General features: G+C 47.5%; 1 protein-coding gene and 1 long non-coding RNA gene across 2 annotated transcripts; both read right to left on the bottom strand.

Annotated features, from left to right (window-relative positions):
* Nucleotides 1-298: 298 nt before the first annotated feature.
* LOC125962635 (zinc finger protein 69 homolog B-like) lies at nucleotides 299-772 on the bottom strand. Its single transcript, XM_049702750.1, has one exon. The coding sequence runs from the start codon at nucleotides 770-772 to the stop codon at nucleotides 299-301; it is 474 nt and encodes a 157-aa protein (XP_049558707.1).
* A 1443-nt stretch (nucleotides 773-2215) lies between these two features.
* Nucleotides 2216-7060, bottom strand: LOC125962667 (uncharacterized). Its single transcript, XR_007474181.1, has 3 exons — nucleotides 6684-7060; nucleotides 5005-5044; nucleotides 2216-2294 (listed from the first exon to the last, which is right to left on the bottom strand). It is a non-coding gene; the product is annotated as an uncharacterized LOC125962667 (long non-coding RNA).
* Nucleotides 7061-24422: the final 17362 nt, after the last annotated feature.

Genomic DNA, 24422 nt, shown 5'->3' with positions numbered 1-24422 from the left:
AACAAATGAGGAAAGGCCACTAGCTTAAGGCTTTTTTACAATGTGACTTCTCTGATGTTTAATGAGGCTGGACTTGTGGCTAAAGAATGTCCCACATTCACTGCATTCATAAGGCCATTCTCCAGTGTGTAGTCTCTGGTGTTGAACAAGTGTGGGTTTAAGGCAGAAGGGTTGCCCACATTCGTTGCACTCATAAGGCTTTTTGCCAGTGTGAACTCTCTGGTGTAAAATGAGGCTGGATCTTTGGCTAAAAAAATTCCCATTTTATGCACTCGTATGGCTTTTCATCAGTGTGAACTCACTGGTGTACAATAAGGCCAGAACTTTGGCTAAAGGATTTCCTACATTCAGTGCACTTACAAGGCCTTTCTCCAGTGTGGATTCTTCGCTGCCAAACAAGTGTGATTTTGTGGCTAAAGAATTTTCCACATTCACTACACTTGTAAAGTCTTGCCCCAGTGTGAATTCTCTGATGTTCAATAAGGCCAGAGCTTCGCCTAAAGCATTTCCCACATTCACTACATGCATAAGGTCTTTCTCTAGTGTGGATTTTCTGGTGCTGGACAAGTCTGGCTAAAGGCTTTACCACATTCACTACACTCATGAGATCTTTCTCCAGTGTGAATTTTCTGATGTTGAACAAGTCTGTATGTATAGCTGAAGGCTTTCCCACATTTGCTGCATTCATAAGCCCTTGCTCCACTGTGAACTCTCTGGTGTACAATAAGGCTGGAGTTATGGCTAAACAGTTTCCCATATTTGCTGCACTCATAAGGCCTTTCTCCAGTGTAGACTCTCTGGTGTTGAACAAGTGTTTGCTGCTATAGGCTTTCCCACATTTGCTGTATTCCTAAGGCCTTTTTCCAGTGTGAACTTTCTTATGCCAAACAAGGTGGGAACTTCTGTTGTAGGCTTTCCCACATTCACTGCGCCCATAAGGCCTTACACCCATGTGAACTCTCTGCTGTACCATAAGTCTAGAGTTGTGCCTAAAGAATTTTCCACATTCAACACACTGATAAGGTCTTTCTCCAGTGTTAACTCTTTGGTGTTCAACGAACTTATTTTTGTGGCTAAAGGCTTTCCCACATTCACCTATAATGCCCTTCTCCATTGCGAAAAGTCTCCCTGCATTCAGTGCTTCTAGGTGAATTCCCCTTGCTGTGAGTGGTCTGGCGCTGGAGAAGGCCCAAGCTGGGCAGGAGGTCCTTCCTACAATCCCCACACATAAAGGGATTCTCTGACATGTGGACTCTGCAATTCTTAACAAACAAAAGCCAGTCCTCAACCCTTCTGAGGTGTTTCTCTCCACTGTGCTGCTTCTGTTGCTGGTGAATGCTTACACTGAACCAGAGTTGTTTCACACATGCTGCACACGTGCAGTTTCTGCCTGGGGTATATTCCCTGCTGCTGAGACAGGTACAAAATGTCTTTCAAGACTGGGCCACACATCCCACGAGGGTAGGCCTTCTGGGTGGTTGGACCTGCCTTGGGAGTCCTGAGTTGTAACACGCCTTGAGAAAGTGCCTCCTCATCCTTCATTCAAAACCAACAATCTGAAAGCATGCAGCCTCTGGTGGGAGGGGGCAGCCCTATCACAAATGTACTTCTTATAAACCCAGGAATTAGTACATAGGACTGTTGGAAGGACAAAGGGGCTGAAGTGAGGTAAGAAAGGGTCTGCTGTGCAGTTCTGAGCCTGGCAAGATCATACAATGGGGAGGTCTACTATGGGCAAGGAAACAGGTGGGATGCAGTACAGGAAGAAGAAGCTGGGTCTCCCAACTCACTTCTCTGCAAATGGCTTTCAGCAGGGCCTTGTCTGCTAGTGACATGAGCACTGAACAAAAGAAAACAACTGCAACCAAGTAGCTGGTGTTCATGTACTGCTTAGAATATGTCTACATCTCACCAATACATTATGTGTAGCTCAATGTTGGAGAGCCCTTCTGAGGGAGCCGTGGAGAGGAACAGGGGAGACCTGAAGGCCAGACAGGCATGGATTAGCCCTGGCCAGAAGTCAGATTAGAAATGATAAAGGGGCAAATTGTCAAGAATGGAGATTAAAAGATAGAAGTAAATTATGGCCCCTGACCTTGGCATGAAAACAACAATGGGCACCAGAGAGGTTCCTGGTGTGATGTGAACCCAGCCCTGACATGAAGCCATCCCTCAGGTCCCACCTCCCAAGGCCAATCCCCCTCCAGGGCCCTCTTGCTATGGCTGGAGTCAGGCCTGCCCTGTCAGGCACCCACATCTCTCCCTGCAACTCCAGTTGGGCAACTACATGGAACCTGGAAGACACAAGTCCTAAGTGAAAGACAAGGCAGGTGAGTAGACAACACTGGTGCAGAGCAACCCACCCCATGAACACAGGGAAAAAACTAATGTTACAAAAAGAAACCTGGAGGAGTATCTTATAGGAACAGCCCAGTGGTCCCCACAAGTAGTGACCATGTTGGTGCCTGCAATTCCTGGCACAGTCAGGCATGAGGAAATGCCAGCTGGAGGGAAGGGGGCAGACCTGGGGCAGAGAGTTGCAACATATCTGGACAGTCACTCTGCCAGGGTGACCAAGTCTTTGGGATCCACTGGTTTCACTGCAGACTTCCTACTCCCATATCCTTCCCTGAAAGGCTTCAGGGATGCTGAAGGGTTGCTTGGGAGAGGATGGGAAAGTACACCCAGCCAAGCCTGGCACCCACAGCACCTATGAAAGAAAACACAGGAAGGGAGCAATGTCCACAGTCTGGCTGTGAAGGAAAGAGTGGCCCCTGGAGAAACAAGGAAGGAAAGAAACCAGTCAAAGACACTCGGCCGAGTGTGAAGGACTCACCCAGTGAGGCTACAAGTGCAAAATTCTCCAGCATCACATCATGGTACAGGAGTCTCTGAGTCCATCAAGAAGCTCCCACTCCTCCTGAGACAAGTCCACAGCCACATCCTCAAAGGGCACAGTGCCCCACCATGATGGGGAAGGCAACGTCCCTGAGCAGCCTCTCTCACCAGGACCCTCAGTTAGTCCCCCAGACATCCACTCCCTGCCCCCACTCCTCTCCAGCTCCAAAACTCAGGATATACGAGGCCCAGATGCCACTGGTGCCAGCATTCTCCTTCCTATTGATCAATGTGCCATCCCACATCCACGATAGGCATGTGGGCAAATAAATGCCATCCAAGCACTGGGTACGGCATGAAAGTCTCCACCTCCACTCTTGCCAGCAAGTTCCGCAAGGGTTCCCAGATCATGCCTCCCAGACACACGAAACATGGGCTCAGTTTTCTTCCTTTAAGCTGCTGGGAGCAAGTCCCTGGGACCTTCAGTTCTCACTCTCCCCACTGAGCGCACCACTCCATTGACAACACCTCCCCCACATTTCCAACCCCCAACCAACACTGCTACCTCCTCCACCTCAGCCCACACCAAAGGCATCTCCCTGGCCTCCCCACATGCCACTCTGCACAAGGCATCTGGAGAGTGCTTGCCAAACGCAGTTACGATCCACCTGCGCAGAGCCCTGATGGCCCACGCTGGCAGGGGAAGCCCCAGCCCTGCTTTAAAGCCCTCTCCACCACGCCCTTTCCTTGCTTCAGCTTCAGCCACCTAGAACCACATGCAGGTGCCACATACTTTAAATTCTCTTTACTGCTGTGTTACACATGCCGTCCCTTCACCAGTCTCAGCCTTCCTCTTTCCAGTCAAGCCTCATTCAAAACCCAGAACCTCCCATCCCCCAGCCCAGGCCCAGCTACTCTCCCAGCTGACCCATTTGCTCCTGAGCTTATCTGCCAGCCTAAGTGAAACCCTGCAGGCCTCACCAAAGGTCACAAAACTCTAGCGTGCTTTTAGAGGGGGGAGTAGGCCTCGGCCTCACTGCCATCTCACCTCCATTACTGCTATGCTCCCACATCCACCTCATGTGCACTCCCCCTTGGAAGCCTTGGTCCCCTACCAGACCCACCTCTCCTCCACACCTACCTCCTCCCGCACAGCCGCTACTCTCCCTCATCTGCCTTTGTGATGTGCACCAGCCCCATTCAGGTGCTCAAGAGAGAGGCCCAGTCCTCCAATCTGGCCCTCCTCTTCCTTGTCCCCTAACACCGTCACCATGATCTGAAGACTCCCCCTACTAAATGACTCACAGCTCCACCCCAGTCCACACAGAGGCCACCAGCTTGTGCTGTCTCCAACCTGATTTCTTCCCCTGAAAACCAGACCTGTGTCCAGCTTTCCACTCAATGCTTCCACTTGGGGGGCGGGGGGGGGGTCTCTGCTTCTCAGACTCAACATGGCCAAAATCTAACTCCTAATATTCCCTCTTGAAAATTACGTGCCTACAAGTGATTTCCCCATTCCAGTTAATGGCATCTCCTTCCTTCCAGCTGCAAAGGCCAACACTTAGACAACTCCCCTCTCTAGTCAGAAAGTTTTGTTGGACCTACTCTAAAAACAAATCCACAAATCCCCATCAACAGCCACTACCCTGATCCAGCCACCAACCTGGTCCAGCTGTCACCACACTCATCTAGAGTACTGCAAAAGCCTCCCTCACTCCTACTGTCTGCTCTCCACTCTGCAACCAGAGAAAGTCTGTTTAGACCTGATTCAGACCCTCTTCTACTCCAAAACTTCCATGGCTCCCAGTGTCCCCAGAGTAGAGGCACAGTTCCTCAGCCTGCCATTTCAGGCCTGACTCCTGCACCCCGGCTCTCTGATCCCATAGGACGTAATGGAGAACTGCGGTTGCCACTCAGTCTCACCTCTAAGCATTTGCACATGGTGATTCTCATACATTTAATACCTTCTACAGGACAGACTATTAGTGGCCAGAAACCAGGGACCCCTCCATATAACCCCTGGCCTGGATTCAGGGTCTTGAGTCTGAGGGGAGGCCTCAGAACCAATGACAACAGTAGAGTGGCAGGCAGGGGGTCCCAGGACACATCCTGGAGACCATGAGTGGGAGATGGGGAGAGTGAGGTCCTGAGCCAATATTTACTCACCTATACATTGCTCATGAAGTGCTTCTGAAGCCATGGAAACCTGCAGGAAGAGTGAGACTATGAGTGAAGGGCATCCATGGTGGGGCCTCAAGGGCTGATCCAACCTCCTATGCCTACCCTGAAGCAAGATGACCTGACGTTAACTTCTGGGCTTCAGTCCTTGGTGCTGCCTCTTACTAGCTGTGTAACCTTAAACTAGGACTCAATCTTCCTGTGCCTCAGTGTTTTTATCTCTAAAATGGGCATAAAAATGGTACCAACCTCATAGGTCTAATGTTGGTATCATATGCCTTAGGGTACGTCAGGTGTTAAATATGAGCTATAACTACCATCCACAGAATTGAGGCTTTTGTCAATGTTTTCAGTGCAAATGACTTAATGGATTTTGAAATTTTAGATGTGTGTTATATTTACCTTTTGAGTATTTGAGAAAATGTAATATTTAAGACTTTTTAGTGTCTTAATATACTGATTTATGGTATATTCAGGTGTGAACCAAATATTAAGTGTTCGCATAAACTTGTTAAATTCATACATTTCAGTGTTGAATTGAAATGCCTACCTATACCTACACATTTAGAATACTGATCTCTCGGTGTTGAAATGAGTGGTTGTTTCATAAACTCCTAGTTAAAAATGGGGAAAGAGGGTTGAGTGGATGCTAATTTTTCTATCCTTTAAAATCTTCTCATAGGGACTTCCCTGGTGGCCCAGTGGTTAAGACTCCGCACTCCCAATGCAGGGGGCCTGGGTTCAATCCCTCGTCGGGGAAACAGATCCTGCAAACATGCCACAACTAATAGTTCTCACACCACAACTAAGAGCCCACATGCTACAACAAAGATCCCACGTGCCGTAACTAAGACCCAGAGCAGCCAAAATAAATTATTTTAAAAAAAAAAGTCTCATAATTGGATCACTTCTCCGCACTCTACAGCCACCTCTCCGGTCCAGCCTCCATGATAATTCTGGTCTGTTTGCAGTAGCCTCCACAAGGTCACCCCATATCCACTATCCTTAACTGCCCACCCCTACCCTCTACCCCGCACGCAGTTTGATCTCTCAGCATCCTTTAGGAAACTTCTAGAATTCTAGCTCAAATCTAGTCTATCTGCTCACAACTCTCCGTGGCTACCAGTGTATTCAGAATGCAGGCCCAGCTGCTCGGGCAACTACCATTCCACATAGCGCTCATCCGCTCACAATGTTTCCATAAGGAGACTCGCCCCAGGTTTCCCGAATGCTCCTCTACCGCACCTCCATGGCTCTGCACATCTTGGTCCCTCTGCATTTAACAGTCCTCTACTCATTACAATGGGTGTCAGAAATGGGGACTCCACCCAGGAACGCTCCACTGTCTTAAAGGGGACAACCTAAAGTGACCTGGGCAAGCGCCCCTCATTCGAAGCTTTAGGGTTCGGAGGTGGGGGTCTGGGCAGGTGAAGGCCTGTGGCACAGAGCATCAACCTCTGCTGGGTCCCTCAGCACAGCCGCCAGAGAGCCTGTAGCGGAGCGAAGCCGGGAAAGTCGGGCGACAAAGCCCGGGCGACGCGGGCTCAGCCAAACCCCTACCCCAGCCCCCGGGCGGAGTCACACCAGGCGGCGCCCTCTCCGAGCCACACACCCGCCTCTATGAGCTGCAGACACCGTCTTCTCTCGCCCCTTCCCGCTCACTTTACCTCGGGCCGGACCAAGAGCTGCATAACCGGATCAAGCCGACCGACCCATGGTCACCAAAATGACCGCCGCCGGGAGAACGCCGGAAGTCCCTCCTTGACAGGTTTCGCAAAGTATGAGAGCGTCCTTCTCCTCGGCCTTCATTGGCCCAGCGCCGCAGACGCGCAGCGCAGAGACATCTGGGTAATGTAGTTTTCACCCAGACGCGGACGCTGGCTAGGGGCGCCCTTTCCAGACCTCTCGACAAAGGCCAAGATGCCCAGCAGGACTTTCTCGGAAGTGGTGACCCGAAGTTTCCATAAAGAGATGGGGTCTCGCTCTCGCTCCTTTCAAAGGGGCGCACGAAGATTTCCGTGGTGTGTACTCTGCAACCGATCACAGAAATAGAGACATTGTAAGCCGCATAGCACAGGGAGATCAACTCGGTGCTTTGGGACCGCCTGGAGGGGTGGGATACGGAGGGTGGGAGGGAGGGAGACGCAAGAGGGAAGAGATATGGGAACATATGTATATGTATAACTGATTCACTTTGTTATAAAGCAGAAACTAACACACCATTGTAAAGCAATTATACTCCAATAAAGATGTAAAAAATAATAATAAAAAAAGAAAAAAGAAAGAAAAAAAAGAAATAGACATTGTATTATGCTTCACAAAGTTACAAAATCAAAAGACACACGAAAGCTTGTCATTTCCATACGCAGTGAATCCACTTATTATCTGGAAGCTAATAAATATTATTTCTCTTCAAATACATGTGGGCTGAAGTCGATTTTATGGGCTACAGTATATTTGGGCAGTGACAAGAGAGAAAAAGTCTAGACAAGGTCATACTGGGGAAAATGGGGGAGGGATGTTGGGTGACTGAGCAGGTGGTCAAGTATGGAACTCTGCTGCCGTTCCCACAGTAAACATCCCTGTCTATGTAGTCAGTGACTGTGTTCAACCCAGGAGCATAACTGGAGGAGGCTGGTATCCTACCCAAATTCAGCTGCTCACTGTTGGAAAGGTGGATACTGGAGAGACAAGGGTTGCTGGAAAAGGAAAAATTGCTTTATTCAGGAGGCGGCAACCTGGGAAAATTGCACTAATGTCCTAAGACCATCTCCAAGCATCTGATTAGGAGACAAAGGTTTTGTTTTTTGGTTTGTTTATAATTTATTTTTATTGAAGTATAGTTGATTTACAATGTTGTGTTAGTTTCTGGTGTACAGCAAAGTGATTCAGTTTATATATATATATATATATGTATATGTATATGTGTGTATATATATATATATTCTTTTTCATATTCTTTTCCATTATGGCTATTACAGGATATTGAATATAGTTCCCTGTGCTATACAGTAGGACCTTGTTTTTTATCCAGTCTATACATAATAGTTTGCATCTGCTAATCCCAAACTCTGAATCGATTCCTCCCTCACCCCTGCCCGTTGGAACCACAGGTCTATTCTCTATGTTTGTGAGTCTATTTCTGTTTTGTGAATAAGTTCATTTGTGTCATATTTTAGATTCCATATATAAATAGGACTTCACTGGTGGCACAGTGGTTAAGAATCCGCCTGCCAATGCAGGGGACACGGATTCAATCCCTGGTCCAGGAAGATCCCACATGCCGTGGAGCAACTAAGCCCATGAGCCACAACTACTGAGCCCATGTGCCACAACTACTGAAGCCCACGCACTTAGAGACCATGCTCCACAACAGGAGAAGCCACTGCAATAAGAAGCCTGTGCACCACAACGAAGAGTAGCCCCCACTCACCGCAACTAGAGAAAGTCCACGGGCAGCAACAGAGACCCAATGCAGCCAAAAATTAATTAATTAATTAATTAATTTAAAAAATTAATAAATAAAATAAAATAAATGTTATCATATGGTCTTTGTCTTTCTGACTTACTTCACTTAGTATGAAAATCTCTAGTTCAATCCATGTTGCTGCAAATGGCATTATTTCATTATTTTTAATGGCTGAGTGGTATTCCGTTGTGTGTGTGTGTGTGTGTGTGTGTGTGTGTGTGTGTGTATATATATATATATATATATATATATATATACACATACTACTTCTACTTTATCCATTCATCTGTCGATGGACACTTAGGTTGCTTCCATGTCTTGGCTATTGTAAATGGTGCTGCTATGAACACTTTCGAATTATAGTTTTGTCCAGATATATGCCCAAGAGTGGAATTGCTGGATCATATGGTAATTCTATTTTTAGTTTCTTGAGGAACCTCCATAATGTTTTCCATAGTGGCTGCACCAATTTACATTTCCACCAACAGTGTAGGAGGGTTCCCTTTTCTCCACACCCTTTCCAGCACTTGTCATTTGTAGACTTTTTAATGATAGCCATTTTGACCAGTGTAAGGTGGTACCTCATTGTGGTTTTGACTTGCATTTCTTTAAGAATTAGCAATGTTGAGCATCTTTTCATGTGCCTATTGGCCATCTGTATGTCTTCTTTGGAGAGATGTCTATTTAAGTCTTCTGTCAATTTTTGATTGGGTTGTTTGGTTTTTTGTTATTGCGTTGTAAGAGCTGTTTGTATATTTTGGAAATTAAGCCATTGTTGGTCGCATTGTTTGCAAGTATTTTCTCCCAGCCTATGGATTGTCTTTATTTTTTTAACATCTTTATTGGAGTATAATTGCTTTACAATGGTATATTAGTTTCTGCTTTATAACAAAGTGAATCAGCTATACATACACATACATCCCCATATCTCCTCCCTCTTGTGTCTCCCTCCCACCTTCCCTACCCCACCCCTCTAGGTGGTCACAAAGCACCGAGCTGATCTCCCTGTGCTATGCGGCTGCTTCCCACTAGCTGTCTCTTTTACATTTGGTCGTGTATATATGTCCATGCTGTGGGTTGTCTTTACATTTTCTTTATGGTTTCCTTTGCTGTGGAAAAGCTTATAAGTTTGATTAGGTCCCATTTGTTTATTTTTGCTTTGATTTCTATTGCCTAGTGAGACTGACCTAAGGAAACATTGGTACGATTTATGTCAGAGGATGTTTTGCCTATGTTCTCTTCTAGGAGTTTTATGGTGTCATGTCTTATGTTTAAGTTTTTAAGCCATTTTAAGTTTCTTTTTGGGTATGATGTGAGCATGTGTTCTGAATTCACTGATTTACATGTGGCTGTGCAGCATTCCCAGCACCACTTGCTGAAGAGTTTGTCTTTTCTCCATTGTATATTCTGCCCTAGGAGACAAAGTATTTATGATATCATGAACGTCATGCTGAAAGAGAGAGAAACAGAGAGACAGAGAAACCAGTTGTGACTGATGAATAATTAACCATTGGAGCAATGTTAATTAAAACGTTAATCCACATAAACCCACAGGAAAAGGCTTGGTAGATCCATCTCGATTGTTTTAATCTTTGGCCATTTTTCTCAATGCCTTTTTTTTTTTTTTTTGCGGTACGCGGGCCTGTCACTGTTGTGGCCTCTCCCGTTGTGGAGCACAGGCTCCAGACGTGCAGGCTCAGCGGCCATGGCTCACGGGCCCAGCCGCTCTGCGGCATGTGGGATCTTCCCGGACTGGGGCATGAACCCGTGTCCCCTGCATCGGCAGGCGGACTGTCAAGCACTGCGCCACCAGGGAAGCCCTCAATGCCATTTTTAAAAAATCCATTCTTTCTTCATGATTCAATAAATTGTTATTATTATATCTTACACTATCTTTGACTCTATCCATGTGTTTTCTCTTCTGTCACAATGACCACCTAAATATTCCTCCACTAAAGCTAGACCGTTTATTAGTTGGAGACATACTTCAGTTGCAATACTCGGTGAGAACAATCCTCTTCACAGTTCCTGTTTTTCAAAATTTCCTTGGTTGACTTCAAGCCTTTATTTTGGGCGGCAAATATTAAGTCAATCTTCATTCCAACAAAGATGAATTTAGATGGGTTTGGGAACAGATGACATTTCTACAATGTCAATTCATCTCATACAAGGATATGATTTAGCTCTTTATCTGTTCAAATTTTATTTTGCACTTTTCAACAAAATTTTACATCTTTTTAGGATGACCTGAACACTTAATACTAAGCCTAGCAGAGCATCCAGCACTTGGCAGATGTAAAAATCAAGGTGTAGAATGAACAAACGGGTGAAGTGAAATACTTAAGTTCAGCCATCAGGTCAAAGAAGAGCCAGGCTCAAGGCCCTGGCCTCTTAGCCCCAGGTCCCAAGTTCAGCTCCTGGTATATGACCTTATTTTGCCCACCTGGCCAGACAGTAGAGAGGTGTTACCAGTTATGCCACTCTTTTTGCGGGCCATGCTCCCTGTAGCTGACATTGCCCTAGACCCTAGGAGACAGAGGTAAAGCCTAGTCCCTTCCTTGTAGCTTCACAAGTCTCCTACTGGTAACGCAATTACCCATTTCGTGCTTTTAGACGTAGGCTCGGAGGGTTCGGGACACGTGCCCCATGTGGCACATCCTGCAATTAAGACTCCAGAGCCTGAGCTCTTTCCATGACAACAACACTGCCTCTGGGTTAGCTTCTTCCATCCACTCCCTCCCTCCTGGCCCAAGACTTCATGGGGGTCCTGGTCCCAGTGGCAGAACCCAAGGACAGCAGTGGTACTAAGTGTCCTTGAAGAAAGGTCAGGCTCCTCAGAAGACATCCACCTAAGAAGTAGAAAATGGTGAATGCCAGTGGGAAAAAGAGGGGACTTGCGATGAGCTTACTCAGGTCATCTCCAGAGTCACCCTCCAATAACCGGAGGGACATTTAAAGGACTAGAGGCTCTGCAACTGTGATAAAGGCCAGAGTGGGAGATATACTATGCTATCAGTGGCCCCGGACAACACTTTTATCTTTCCAGGCTGGTGAAGTCGGGGTTTAGATATGTGTTATTTTGCTTAATCTTCACACACAATCCCCATTTTGCAGATGAGAGAATGGCCTGAGAAAGTTACAGCAAACTTGCCCATCGTGCCACAGCTTGCCAAGGACAGAGCCTAGGCTTACCCTGGTTCTGACTCCAGTCCCCATGCTCTCAATGACCACATGTGTCACTTCTCACCATCTCCCAAGATCTCCTGCGGGGCCTCACATCCTCCCCGCACAGCACACAGACAGTGGGCATGCTGAGCGAAGGGCAGTCATTTTATTAGAGTCAGGTGGGGACAGGTGTTTGGATTCTAGCTTCAGCTGATAAGGAGAACAGGGCAGGAAGACCAAGCGTAGACCAGGCATCACTTGCAAAGATTATCTCCTCAAGGGGAGCAGTTTGCAAATGTCTCCTAGAATATTATCCATCGCCGTGGACACTGTATAGTTAACACATTCATCACTGAGGAGGATGGAACCCTGGGAGAGAGTAGGATGAGGAGGGACAGGACCTGAGCCCACAGCAGGGCGACCCTGTCTCCCCAGGATCACCTCACACCTCACCCTCAGTGATTCAGCTGCATCCCCAGCAAGAACCTCTGGCCCACAGACCCACCAGTGGAGAAGGGGCTGCCATTAGGCCGGCCAGGAGGAGGACGGCTCCCTAATCGCCTGTGCACAGGTGTCAGGATGGAGACAGAGCAACAAGCCGTGCCAGGGAAGGGAAGAGATGACAAGGGTTCTGCAGGGCGTAGCAGGGGCTGGTCCTGAGGGAGGAGCAAGGTAGCAGAGGCGGGGTTTGTGTCACGTCTCCTGCACCTGAGCCCCTTCTGTCAGGTGTATTGGGTGTACGGAATGTGCATGCAGGTGTTGTAAACAGCCCCATGTGCCCTGTGTGCTTATATTAGTGCAAGAAACTCTGCTTTATGGGAAAACGTCTCACTATGCAGTATCAACACTTTGAGGAAAATAGGGTAAAAGACAGACTACCTATCTGGTAGCATGAGGTATGACAAGAACAACAACGAAAGAAAGATATTTCCTCAGGAGATAACATTACTAGCACAGCTGAGCAGCTGCATGTAGCTAGAAGCTGCCTCTCAGGCCCCAAAACACCTGAGTGGAATTCTGGCCTGTAGGCACTGAGACAATGTCGGTGGAAGTGGGGCTCTGAGCCAGAGGAATAGCCGTCAACGTGGGCACACGAGGAAGTGAAGTGGCCACAAGCCAGAAACCTTACAAAGCCAAGGGAGTCCCTTCCTGGGAAAAGAGTCTAAAGGCAGGGGCTCATTTTCAATATTCCTAAAATAGCTCTGACCAGACTCCTAGTGCGTGTGAGCTGAATGCTTCCTTTCCTGACAAAGATTAAAATTCTACTCCTCCAGTGCTAACTCCCCCCACCAAGAAAAAATCACGAGTCAACACACTTGGTGTGTTGCATTGATATGAGTCCGCTGTTGTGTGGGAGCTAACTGGCACGCTGTAGACATATTCGGTAGCAGAAGAGGCTGGCTGTGCAGGTGGACTGTGGGTGCATAACATACGTGCCGTAGGGTGGAGCAAAGGTTTACGTGTTTCATTGTTTATAGCTCTTGTCTCTCACATATCCCATGACTGCACGGTCTATTACCATGTGGCATATTGCAATATGCTGCATGGGTGTCGTCAGGGTGGCGGATGGGGAGAGTAAATTACCATGAGTTTCGGAGGCTTGAGCTTGTCCAGAAATCCCAACTCATTGTAGCAATCCTGGAGTTTTTTCTATGTCTGCTTTTTCCCGTTCAGTAGTGCCAACTGTTTCAAGGGCTAGGTCCAACAGTGTCCTGCTTTCCGAGGACCACAGTGCTAACCACTCTGTAAAATATAGGGCAAGCTTCCGCTGTAAGCACAGACAGAAAACACTTCATCAAAGGAATCACCGGGGCAGGAGGTTCGCGTTTCCCCACCACTTGGTAGTAACTCACATATCCAATGCTTCCAGACTCACCTCCCACTGAGATCCACCCTCTCCCGGGACTGTTATATCCCAGACAGAAAACATTCTCTATGAGGCACTCCCAGCAGAAGGGAGCAGCTAGAGGGGCTAGGACTGGAGACCCCTCTGCCCTTGACCACTGCCCCCAGGCACACCAGCCTACCCGCTTCTTCCCTTCCAATAAGCACCGCTACCCCCAACTAACTATCCCTCACAGTGTGCACAGTTAATGACCTCCCCCTGCATTCAAAGCCTGAAAGCCTCAGGGGGTTTCTGCAGGACTCCTGGGCACTGATCTGCCAGCTGCTCTCTAAATCTGTCCCTAGAAGCTGCCTGGAGATGACTACGGAAGGATGCAGTGAGACGGCATGGGGCAAGGGTCAGGAAGACCATCTGTACCCTCCTTCCTACCCTCACCCGTCTCAAAGGTCAGCCCTCTGGTCACCAGCAAGGCCAGCACAAGCAGTGTTCCCTTCATCGTGTCAGCGCTGGGATGCTCTGCTCAGGGCAGGGTTTCTGCTGCTTTATAAACCACTAGCTCCCTGAGCCCAGCCCAGCCCACACCCCTCCCGGGAGCTCCACAGGCCTGTGGGCAGGCACCTGGTGCAGGTGGCTTCCTCAGCCCTCGCGGGTGTTTAGTGTGGGAATCCCTTCCTACTCCGAGAGCAGAGCTCCTGGAGGAGACGTGGTGGTATCTTTGCCAAAGAACAGCTGGAGCTGACATTTCTAAGGGGCTCCATTCTGAGCGAAATGCTCTGTTGACCCAGCCCCAGCCATCTTCTGTTTTCCTGGTCATCCTTCCCCCCAGCCTATCCGGGCTCCAAAGGCAGTACTCTCCCGAACTGTGGAGAGGAAAGCACAGGAGAGTCAAGGGCAGGTCTACACCACTACAGGGAGACAAAAGGTCATCCAGAATCCTTACCTTTCCCCAAGGTTAAGTCCTGGAGATAAGAATGAGGAGCTGGGGCTTCCCTGGTGGCGCAGTGGTTGAGAGTCCGCCTGCCGATGCAGGGGACGCGGGTTCGTACCCCGGTCCAGGAAGATCCCACATGCCGCGGAGCGCCTGGGCCCGTGAGCCATGGCCGCTGAGCCTGCGCGTCCGGAGCCTGTGCTCCGCAACGGGAGAGGCCACCACAGTGAGAGGCCCGCGTACCATAAAAAAAAAAAAAGAATGAGGAGCTGGACCTTACCGAAGCCCCCTAAATATCTTAACTGCTGCAGTCTCTGGACTGGGCCCCGAGGACTGGTGGACACCAGCCTTGGGCTCTGAATCACTCCCTACCAGGGAATTCACAGGACTTGCAGCCATGGGGGTTTTCCCAGGGGCCGGTAGTTCTGTAATTTTTTATCGTGCCGCCAGCTTTGCTCAGACCCTTAAGGGAGCAAGTTCCTGGGCACGTTCTTGACTCCCAGTGGCTCCAGGCTTGCCCCCTCTCCTGGCTGTCTTGCCCTCCTCCGTCAGTGCATCTGGTCCCAAGAGGTGCTTGGACTGCATAGCCTATCCAGAAGCATCAGTAAACAGCTGTGGGTTTGTGGGGTTTGACTCCTGCATCAGAGTCTCTGAGGCCCACAGCCTTACAGGCCACTGTGGATGGGAGTCCTAAGGCCCAGAGTGCTGGGTCCACCAGAGGCGCCGCTCCATGCGCTGAAAACTCTCTCAAGAGTCAAGTTCAACCTTCCACTCTAGGAAAGCAGTTTGTTGGTGCAAACAAGATGAGATGGTCCTTGAAAACTCTAGCAGAAGGAAGCCTGAGAAAGCTTCCAATGTCCAAATTGCAAACAGTTTGGCCAACAAAATAAGTAACAGAATATTAGATGATAACCCAAAGTATAAAGTAGTATGTGTGAGTCCATACTGTTATAAATAAATGATTAAATAAATAAATGGGGGAGAAGAGACAAACATTCCCTACAGAAACATTCCGAATCATATATGTAGATTATCCCCTCCAGGAGGGGGAACTTACTGCCCTGACCTCCCTGAGAGTGGGCTAGACTCAGTAACTCATTTCCAAAGGAAACAGTAGGGGAAGGGGAAAACAGTGCAGAAACATGGCAAACACAACATTAATCAAGTAATCAAGGCTGGTATACCCAGTGGTAAGACATACTGCTGCCATATATACCCTGCTGTAAGGTGACAGGAAGGTACTTCACCTCTGTGGTGTTCTCCTCAAAACCCAAAGTCTGTACCCCCATCTACATTATGAGAAAAACAGCAGACAAACGCAGCTTGGGGATCATTCTACAATACCTGGCCAGTCCTCCTCAAGACTGCCAAGGCCATGACAGACAAGGAAGGAATGAGTCACTCCACAGAGCGGAGAAGACTGGGGAGGCAAGACAATGAATGCAGTGTGCATAGGTTGTATATTGGATCCTGGAACCCAAAGAGGACATTAGTGGACAACCTGGTGACATCCAAATAAAGTGTAGGGTTTAGTTACCAGTAATGTTCCAATGTTGTTTCTCAGTTTTAACAAATCTATGCAACTCTTCTATAAATCTAAAATTATCCCAAATTAAAATTTTATTTAAGAAAAACTTGCATTAGGAAAGGGCAACATCTGCTGCAACTCCTCTCTTGACCCTGTTCAGCACTTTGCTCTGACCTCACCGAATGTCCCCACCATCCGGGGACGTCTCAGATGGTCTTGTGGCATCCTCGGAAGGGCACTGGGCTGGACCCATAGCAGCGACCTGTGTTACTTCAGCACTCCAAGCTACTGGCTTCCTCATCTCACAGAGCTGGGGAGGGGATGGAGGGCAGTGTCTTCTGAAGGACAGGAGGCATGTGACCCGTGCCCAGGTGTCCCACCACACTGAAGTCCTGTCCCACATACACATAGGGCAAGCACGTGCAGCCTGGGCCATATGGTGTTCACGTTCCTGCCCAGGAACTCTGAGGCACATCTGCAGCCACCTGAGCCCCTCGTGGGGTGACCTTCAGAGGTATGGCCCGCAGGCATCAGTAGCCATGGCAAGGGAGGGCTCCACGGAGACCAGCTGACAGCTGGAGCTCAATACTTGGTGCCTCCTTGCCAAGAGCAATTACCAGATGTGAATCCTATCTGGCATAAGGTTCTGATTGTGGTCACACAACTTGTGTCCCAACTTCAACTCTGGGCTTCAGCAAACCTTATTCTGCCAAAGGTGACTCAGAGAAAAGGCCAGCCAGGGGCCTCCAACAAAAAGTTACTTAATTCTGACTTATCAAAATATTATAAACCTTCACCTTACTTAGTTAATCCCGGGCAATATTCATAAGCACATCTACAGCAAATAGAAGTAAAAATATTCTTGTTTATCAACTCCAGAGAAATGGAATATTCCTTCCATTATTCTAACAAACATTGTGAAACACCCACTGAGTGTTGGGCCCTGTCCTAGTCCCGGGGATGCAGCAGCACACGCAAAGCTCTCGCTCTCCTGCAGCTCTTTATACATCGAAGAGGGAGTGAAAGACAATCAACCAATGGCAAGAAGCGCTATGGAGGAAGATGAAGCAGGGGGAAAAAAGAGAGTGCCATGGGGGGCAGGAGGGGGCCAGCGCCTTTGATGTAAGGGGTCAAGAGTATGGGGAGGACTTCCCTGGTGGTGCAGTGGTTAAGAATCCACCTGCCGATGCAGGGGACGTGGGTTTGAGCCCTGGTCTGGGAAGATCTTACATGCCAAGGAGCAACTAAGCCTGTGCACCACACTACTGAGCCTGTGTGCCACAACTACTGAGCCTGCGTGCCTAGAGCCCGTGCTCCGCAACAAGAGAAGCCACCGCAATGAGAAGACTGCACACCGCAACGAAGAGTAGCCCCTGCTCACCTCAACTACAGAAAGCCCGCGCACAGCAACAAAGACCCAATGCAACCAAAAATAAATAAATAAACGTATTAAAAGAAAAAAAACCAGTATGGAGAAATTTCTCTGCCGTGTGATATTTGAACAGACCTGAGAAATGAGGCAACGAAGCAGGCAGCCACTTGGAGGAAGAGCATTTCGGGTAGGGAGTGCAGCACATGCAAAAGCCCTGCTACAGAAGCATACTCGGTCTGGTCAAGAAGCAGAAAGGAGGTCACTGAGGGAGGAAAGAAAGGCAGGGATAAGCTCACAGAGGCAGCAGGGGTGCGGGACTGGTTGTGCGAATGGCCCAGGACGGTGGGCCTAGAAGGGGCTTGGCTTTTCCTGAAGTCGGAGCTCTGGAGAGGTGATGGGGGAACAGCACAGAGACACTCAAGAGAAGAAGCACGTTGGGGAAAATATTCCTGTGTAGATTGAGGTGCTGTTGCAACCACCCCCATGGCCTTAGAACTTAGTTATACTTTAAACTCTAAGCCTCTACCAAAAACCAAAAGACAAAGTAACCCAGTGACACAATCCGAAAAAGGCCATATCCTGGGGTACAGAGCAGGTTGGGGAAAGGGGGAAACTAGATCTCTTGGAACAAATGGAAAACATCACTAAATACCCCAATTAATGTAATGAGGCTAATGTCATGACATCAAAATCCAACTACTCAAGGTCATAGACAAAAAAATCTAAGCCAAATATTAATAAGTATATGAAATTACATATCAAAAAGATACTATATGTTGGGACTTCCCTGGTGGCACAGTGGATAAGACTTCACGCTCCCAATGCAGGGGGCCTGGGTTCGATCCCTGGTCAGGGAACTAGATCCCACATGCATGCCGCAACTAAGAGTTCACATGCCACAACTAAGAAGACTGCCTGCCGCAACTAAGACTTGGTGCAACCAAATAAATAAATAAATATTTTTAAAAAAACATTAAGACTAAAAAAAAGGATACTATATGTTGATTAACAAGGATTTATACAAGAAATGCAAGGTAAGTTTAATATTAGAAAAACATTTGATGTAACTTATCACATCAACAGAACTAAGGGGGAAAAGTATATGTTTATTTCAATAAATGCAGAAAATATGTGTTATAAAATTCATCATCTTTTCTTGAATTAAAAAAACTCTTAGAGAGACTTCCCTGATGGTCTAGTGGTTAGACTCCATGCTTCCAATGCAGGGGGCGTGGGTTCGATCCCTGGTCGGGGAACTGAGATCCTACATGCTGCATGGTACCGCCAAAAATATAAATAAATAAAATAATTAAAAATTAAAAACCCTTAGAAAGTAGAAACAAAAGAATATATCCTTAATCTAATAACAAGTGTCTACCAAAAAAATTCCCACAGTAAACTTCCTATTTAATGGTGAAATACCAAACGTTATCCTTTTGAATCTGGATAAAGGGTAGCCAGAAATACTTCATAATATTTTTGTAACTTTCTTGTAAGCCTGAAATTATGCCAAAACAAACAATAATAATATAAGATAAAAAGCTGTCAAAAACAAAATAAAACAAAGCAAAAACCTTCCCTTGGGTCTAGATAGAGGATAAGGATGCCTACTTTTACCACTGCTATCCAACATTGTACTAGAGAGCCTACAAATGCAGTAAAGCAAGAGAAGAATAATCTATGTAGATGGAAAAGGAAGAAATGAACAGGTATTAGATACAGTTATATAAGTCCAAAAGCGCCTACAGATAAAATATTAGAGAGTCTTTTAAGTGCTGTATGTAAGTCAGTATAGAATAATTAAAATGTTCTATATGGCAGCACAAACATCTAGAAAATTACATTTTCAAAGGAGATAACATTCACAACAGCATTAAAAATAACAGATGCCTAGGATAAATGAACTAATAAATGAATAAGGGATACAGATATACAGAGATAGATATAGAGAGAAATAGATATATAAAACTTTACTGAGAGAAAATAATGAAGACAAATAAATGGAGACTTGTACCATCTTCATAGAGAGGAATACTAAATATCTTAAATTTTTTTTAATTATCTCCAAATCGATCTACAGATTTAATGCGTGGTTAGGTCAAACTCAACAAGCTGGTTCTAAATTTACATGAAAATGCAGAGGGCCCAAAACAGCAGACACTCTGGAACAAGGCCAAAACGGAAGAACTCTCTCTACCAGAGTCAAGAACTAAAGCTTTGGGCTTCCCTGGTGGTGCAGTGGTTGAGAGTCCGCCTGCCGATGCAGGGGACACGGGTTCGTGCCCCGGTCCAGGAGGATCCTGCATGCCGCGGAGCAGCTGGGCCCGTGAGCCATGGCCGCTGAGCCTGCGCGTCCGGAGCCGCAACGGGAGAGGCCACAACAGTGAGAGGCCCGCGTAACAAAAAACTAAAGCTTTAGTTTGTACTCAACACTGTATGGTATTGGCACTGAGACAGACAAATAAATACAACAGTGGAATAAAATAAAAAACACGTAAGTAAACCTATGTTCCCACACGAGGCACTTTCCTTTTTTGACAAAGGTGGCACTGAAAAGCAGTGGGAAAGGGATGAAATTTTCCTATGGGTACCAGGACAATAAGGTGTCTACATGAAAAAGTAACTGGACTCCTACCTCACAACCACACACAAAATTCAATACTATATGGATTATAGACCTCAATGCGAAAGGCAAAACAAAGCCTTTAGAAAGGATACAAGAGAATATATTAATGACCTTAGGAACAGCAAGATTTTTTAAACAAAACACACACACACACGCACACACACATACACAAACCCTGACCTTAAAGAACAGCAATGATAAATTCAATTATATTAAATTTTAAACTCCCGCTTATTAAAATACCATTAAAAGAGTAAAAAGGTAATTCACTGTGTTGGGGAAGATATTTTCAACAAATAATCAATGAAAGGCTCTTATCCAGAATATAGAAAGAAGTCCTACAAGTCAATTAGAGTGGGGAAAATAAAAAGAAAAGAAAATGCAATATATAAATGGGGAAAATACTTCCACTGGCATTTCATAAAATTATCAATAAATGTACGAAGAAGTGCTCAGCACATCAGTAAAAGCAAACTGAAAGCACAATGAGATACCACTGCATACCTCCCTACCAGTGGCTAATATTAGAATGTCCTATAATACCAGCTACTGGTGCTGCAGAGCAGCAGGAATGAATATACTGCCAGTAGGGATGTACCCTGATGCAACCACTTTTTTGTTTTAATGTTAAAAATATCTTTTTTCTAGGGCTTCCCTGGTGGCGCAGTGGTTGAGAGTCTGCCTGCTGATGCAGGGGACACGGGTTCGTGCCCCGGTCCGGGAGGATCCCACATTCCACGGAGTGGCTGGGCCCGTGAGCCATGGCTGCTGAGCCTGCGCGTCCGGAGCCTGTGCTCCGCAACAGGAGAGGCCACAACAGTGAGAGGGCCGCGTACCTCAAAAAAAAAAAAAAATATATATATATATATATATATATATATATATATTTTTTTTTTTTTTCTAGAAGATCACACAAAAGTTGGGAAGGGAAGGAAGGAAGTCAACTGGGCTACTACAAAATCTAGACTGAGGCGGGTCAAAGAGCTGCTTACGGAAACTGGCAGCTGGAGCAAACGGCAGAGGTCAAGATGGCATCTGGCCAGTGGACCAGCAGCCTGGGTCAGCCACCTTTATGAGCACCAGCGGGTGCAGCAGGGACAACAGAGGTGCTGGCCCCGGTCAGCGCTCCTTTTCTGGAAGGGAGAAGCAGAAGCTCACTCTCTAACAGGTTCCTGGTGGTCTCACGCTCCTTCATGGCCTTCTCTCAGTCGCTGCCACTGAATTCCTGTGCCCACACTCAGCCTCGTGCCCTCATCCAGGCAGGGTTAGAGCCGGGCGCGCAAAAGCTCTGGACACCACATCTCTTACGGAAGGCGTGCTTTGTGCGTGCTGAACGTGTATGTGTATGCGATGACCCTCTCGGCTCCCTTCAGCAGCTTAAAGCAAGAAGCTGGAACAGCAAAGTGCCTATTCCGCTTCTTCTTGCAAATGCTGCAGGTGCAGTCAGATTGTCAAGTCTGCTGAGGCCCAAACTTCCAAACGAACTGCTCCCAGTGGCAGCCTCCTCGGGGTCTCACCAGGGTGCCCACCCATCCCGCCCCCTCCGGGGGGCCCCTGTGCTATTGTGCTCACTCCCCGGTCAGCAGGCTCCAATCTCAGACTGAGGTCTCTGCCTGACAGTCCCTATCCGACTCCTGTCCCGGAATCCTTAGGTCAGCCCCTCGATGTCCATAGACTCCCCACCTCCCCACCCGCCGGGCCACAGAAAGGCAAAGGAAGTAAGCTGTGTGAAGAATGCATTGTTTGGGGCCGGGGCTCTTCTCCACAGCCCAGCCTGGCCACAGGGGCCAACGGTCCCCGGCTGAAAACTCACACAGCTCCGTAAATGGAGGGCATTCAGTCCCACGACCACATTCATGCAGAAGCCAGTCTGGCCGGGCAGGCAGGAAGCCTGGCCGAGCGTGCCCAGAAATAGCCATCAGCACTGTTGGCTCAGCTGGAAGACCATCCAGTTCCCAAAATGACCTGGGCTCAGAGGCAGGGAAGTCAATGCCAGACCTCACCCTGGACTCCAGCGCCAGCCCCCGCTCTCAGCCCCCGCTCTCAGCCCCGAGGAGATCGAGGCTCTGCAGTCATCACGAGGAAGTGGGTGACTCAAGGCCATGGACCTGGGGGCATGGCTGAGGGGCCCAACACCAGTCAGTTTGCCCCATGATTTCCTCTGACTCCTGCAGCCCTTCTTCTCTGCTACAGTTGAGTGGAACTACGTGCTGCTCTGATGTGTTTCATTGTGTCAGGTCCTGTTGTGTTATATTGCGTTGTGAAAACTCCCTATCCAGGTCCCTCTGGGGCCTCACCTATGAGAAGCCCCCAGCCCCTCCTCGGCCCTCAGGAAAGGCCTGTTTCCCCTATGCCTCTGTTCCCCGGCTCACCCTGCTTGGTCCTCGCACTGACCCCTCGGCCCCTCACCTACCACCGATCACCCCCACTCTGAAACTAGCCCACAGTGGGAGCCATCTCCCCAAGTGTCCCCTCCTCTCCATCCTGCAGCACACACATTTCTAACAGCAACCAGGTGTTGGGTTAACTCCTGATTCAATCCGGCCCCAGGCCTCAGGGCCACCTTCTGCTGATACTTGGCACAGAGAATGGTTCACACTTGCTCTTGATAATCCTCGCTTGGTGGCCTCTTTGCTACAGCACAGGTTGCCCCTCTGGCCCTGGGTCTGCTCTGGACACCTCTCTTTGTTGCTGGGCACAGGCAGGAATAAAAACTTGCCATCCTTCCCCTACAATCTCAGCTCTGACATCAGCAATGGTGGTGCAGGAAAGGCCAAGCTTTGCTTCTTTCCCCGGCACCCGCCTTCCCCACCATACACCTTTACCTGGAGAAAGCTGGGGGGAATTACGTCGTAAAAGAAAACTCACTCTGTTACCTAGCTGCAGAGAGCCACATCCCAAGAAGTGTTGGTATGCCTCTCCTAGCCCATACTCATCACCACATTCCTGGCTGTCCCCTCTCATCCTAGAGACTTTCGGGGCTGACCCATTGTGGTTCTGTCTCCTGACCTCAGTCTCCACCTGAGTTCTCATTGCCAGTCTGACCCCACCCTTTCCAAACCCCTCAAAGCCCATTTTCTGTTTCTTTGGAACTCCAATTGCCATCAGCAAACTGTCCTCTAGCCTCTCCTCAGAATGTTCCCCTCACTCACTTTTTATAACTGAACTTGCCCTATTGAGACAAGTATGTTCACACAAAGATGTGCATAATCAAAACAAGGAATACTAATAACTATAACAGTCTTTATTTCTGCAACTGCTCCTATGATCATAGCTAATATTTATAATTATATTTCTAACTACATTTCCACTGTCCCACTCCATGTGCCTTTTGTTCTCAGCAAACACCTCAGCTGGTCATCCTTTCTTCCCTAGTGGAGTGACACAGACTTTCATTCCTGAAGGGTCTGGGCCATTAGCAGTTCTGTCTGTAGTGGGGAGTTGTAGTTTTCCATTAATTTTACCATATATACAAGGTATACTAATACAAAAATACACTTATACAATAGAAGGGAGCACTGAGAGGTCTCCACAGGAGATCTCCTGTATTCCAGACATGCTTCTCCTCACGCTCATTAGGTAATAGGAACCTACTTTCCCCTCTATAATCAAGACCAATCACCCCAGTAAGCACAAAAACTTCTTCTTTGCCTGGTCACGAGGATAGACCAAAGTGGCCAAGAAGTAGTCTCAACTTAGAACCAGTTCTGTGTCCGCTCGTGAAAGTATTCCTCTCTTGAGAACTAAAACTTCTTTTTTTTTTAAGATTTTTTTTTATGTGGACCATTGTTTTTTAAATCTTTATTGAATTTGTGACAATATTGCTTCTGTTTTATGTTTTGGTTTTTTGACCCCAAGGCATGTGGGACCTTAGCTCCCCAACCAAGGATCGAACCCACAACCCCTACAGTGGAAGGCCAAGTCTTAACCACTGGACTGTCAGGGAAGTCCCCGAGAACTAAAACTTCTAAATCCCAAAGTTGCAGGGACAGAAAGCAAAAAAAAAAAAAGTTGCTATTGGATCACTTGGGGTAATAGTGAGAGCAGCCAATCCTTAATTGTCAGACTCTTGAATCCAGGCTATGTGGAAAAGGAACCTGCAAGAAGACCCCAGGAAGTGTTGATGTTCCTCCCCCAGTCAGTAGATTGGTTATTCATATATTGATTGCTGATTTAGAGCATACACTGCATCCTGGCAGACACTGTGCCAGCCCCACAAGGTGTTACTACTGCGCTAGCATCATGTATATCTGACTCTTCAAAAGGCCATGCAATCTACTATCAAACCAACTGCTTCTGGTTGAGGGGAAACATGGTAAGACCAGTAACTTCAATAAGCACGAGACAACTGGCACACTACATTTGTTGTAAAACGAGTCCTTGGTCAGAAGGGATGCTGGCTGGAATACTACTGATGCCACGCAAAGCATTACCTAATCTAGAGATGGTCTAAACTTTCATGAAACTGGTAG

This window comes from Orcinus orca, chromosome 20, assembly GCF_937001465.1.
Source record: "Orcinus orca chromosome 20, mOrcOrc1.1, whole genome shotgun sequence".
NCBI lineage: Eukaryota > Metazoa > Chordata > Mammalia > Artiodactyla > Delphinidae > Orcinus > Orcinus orca.
This window is presented reverse-complemented; position numbering and strand designations above follow the sequence as displayed.

Excerpts from the sequence above, each read along its gene's own strand:
- LOC125962635 (XM_049702750.1), bottom strand. The coding sequence starts at position 772 with ATGAGTGCAGCAAATATGGGAAACTGTTTAGCCATAACTCCAGCCTTA.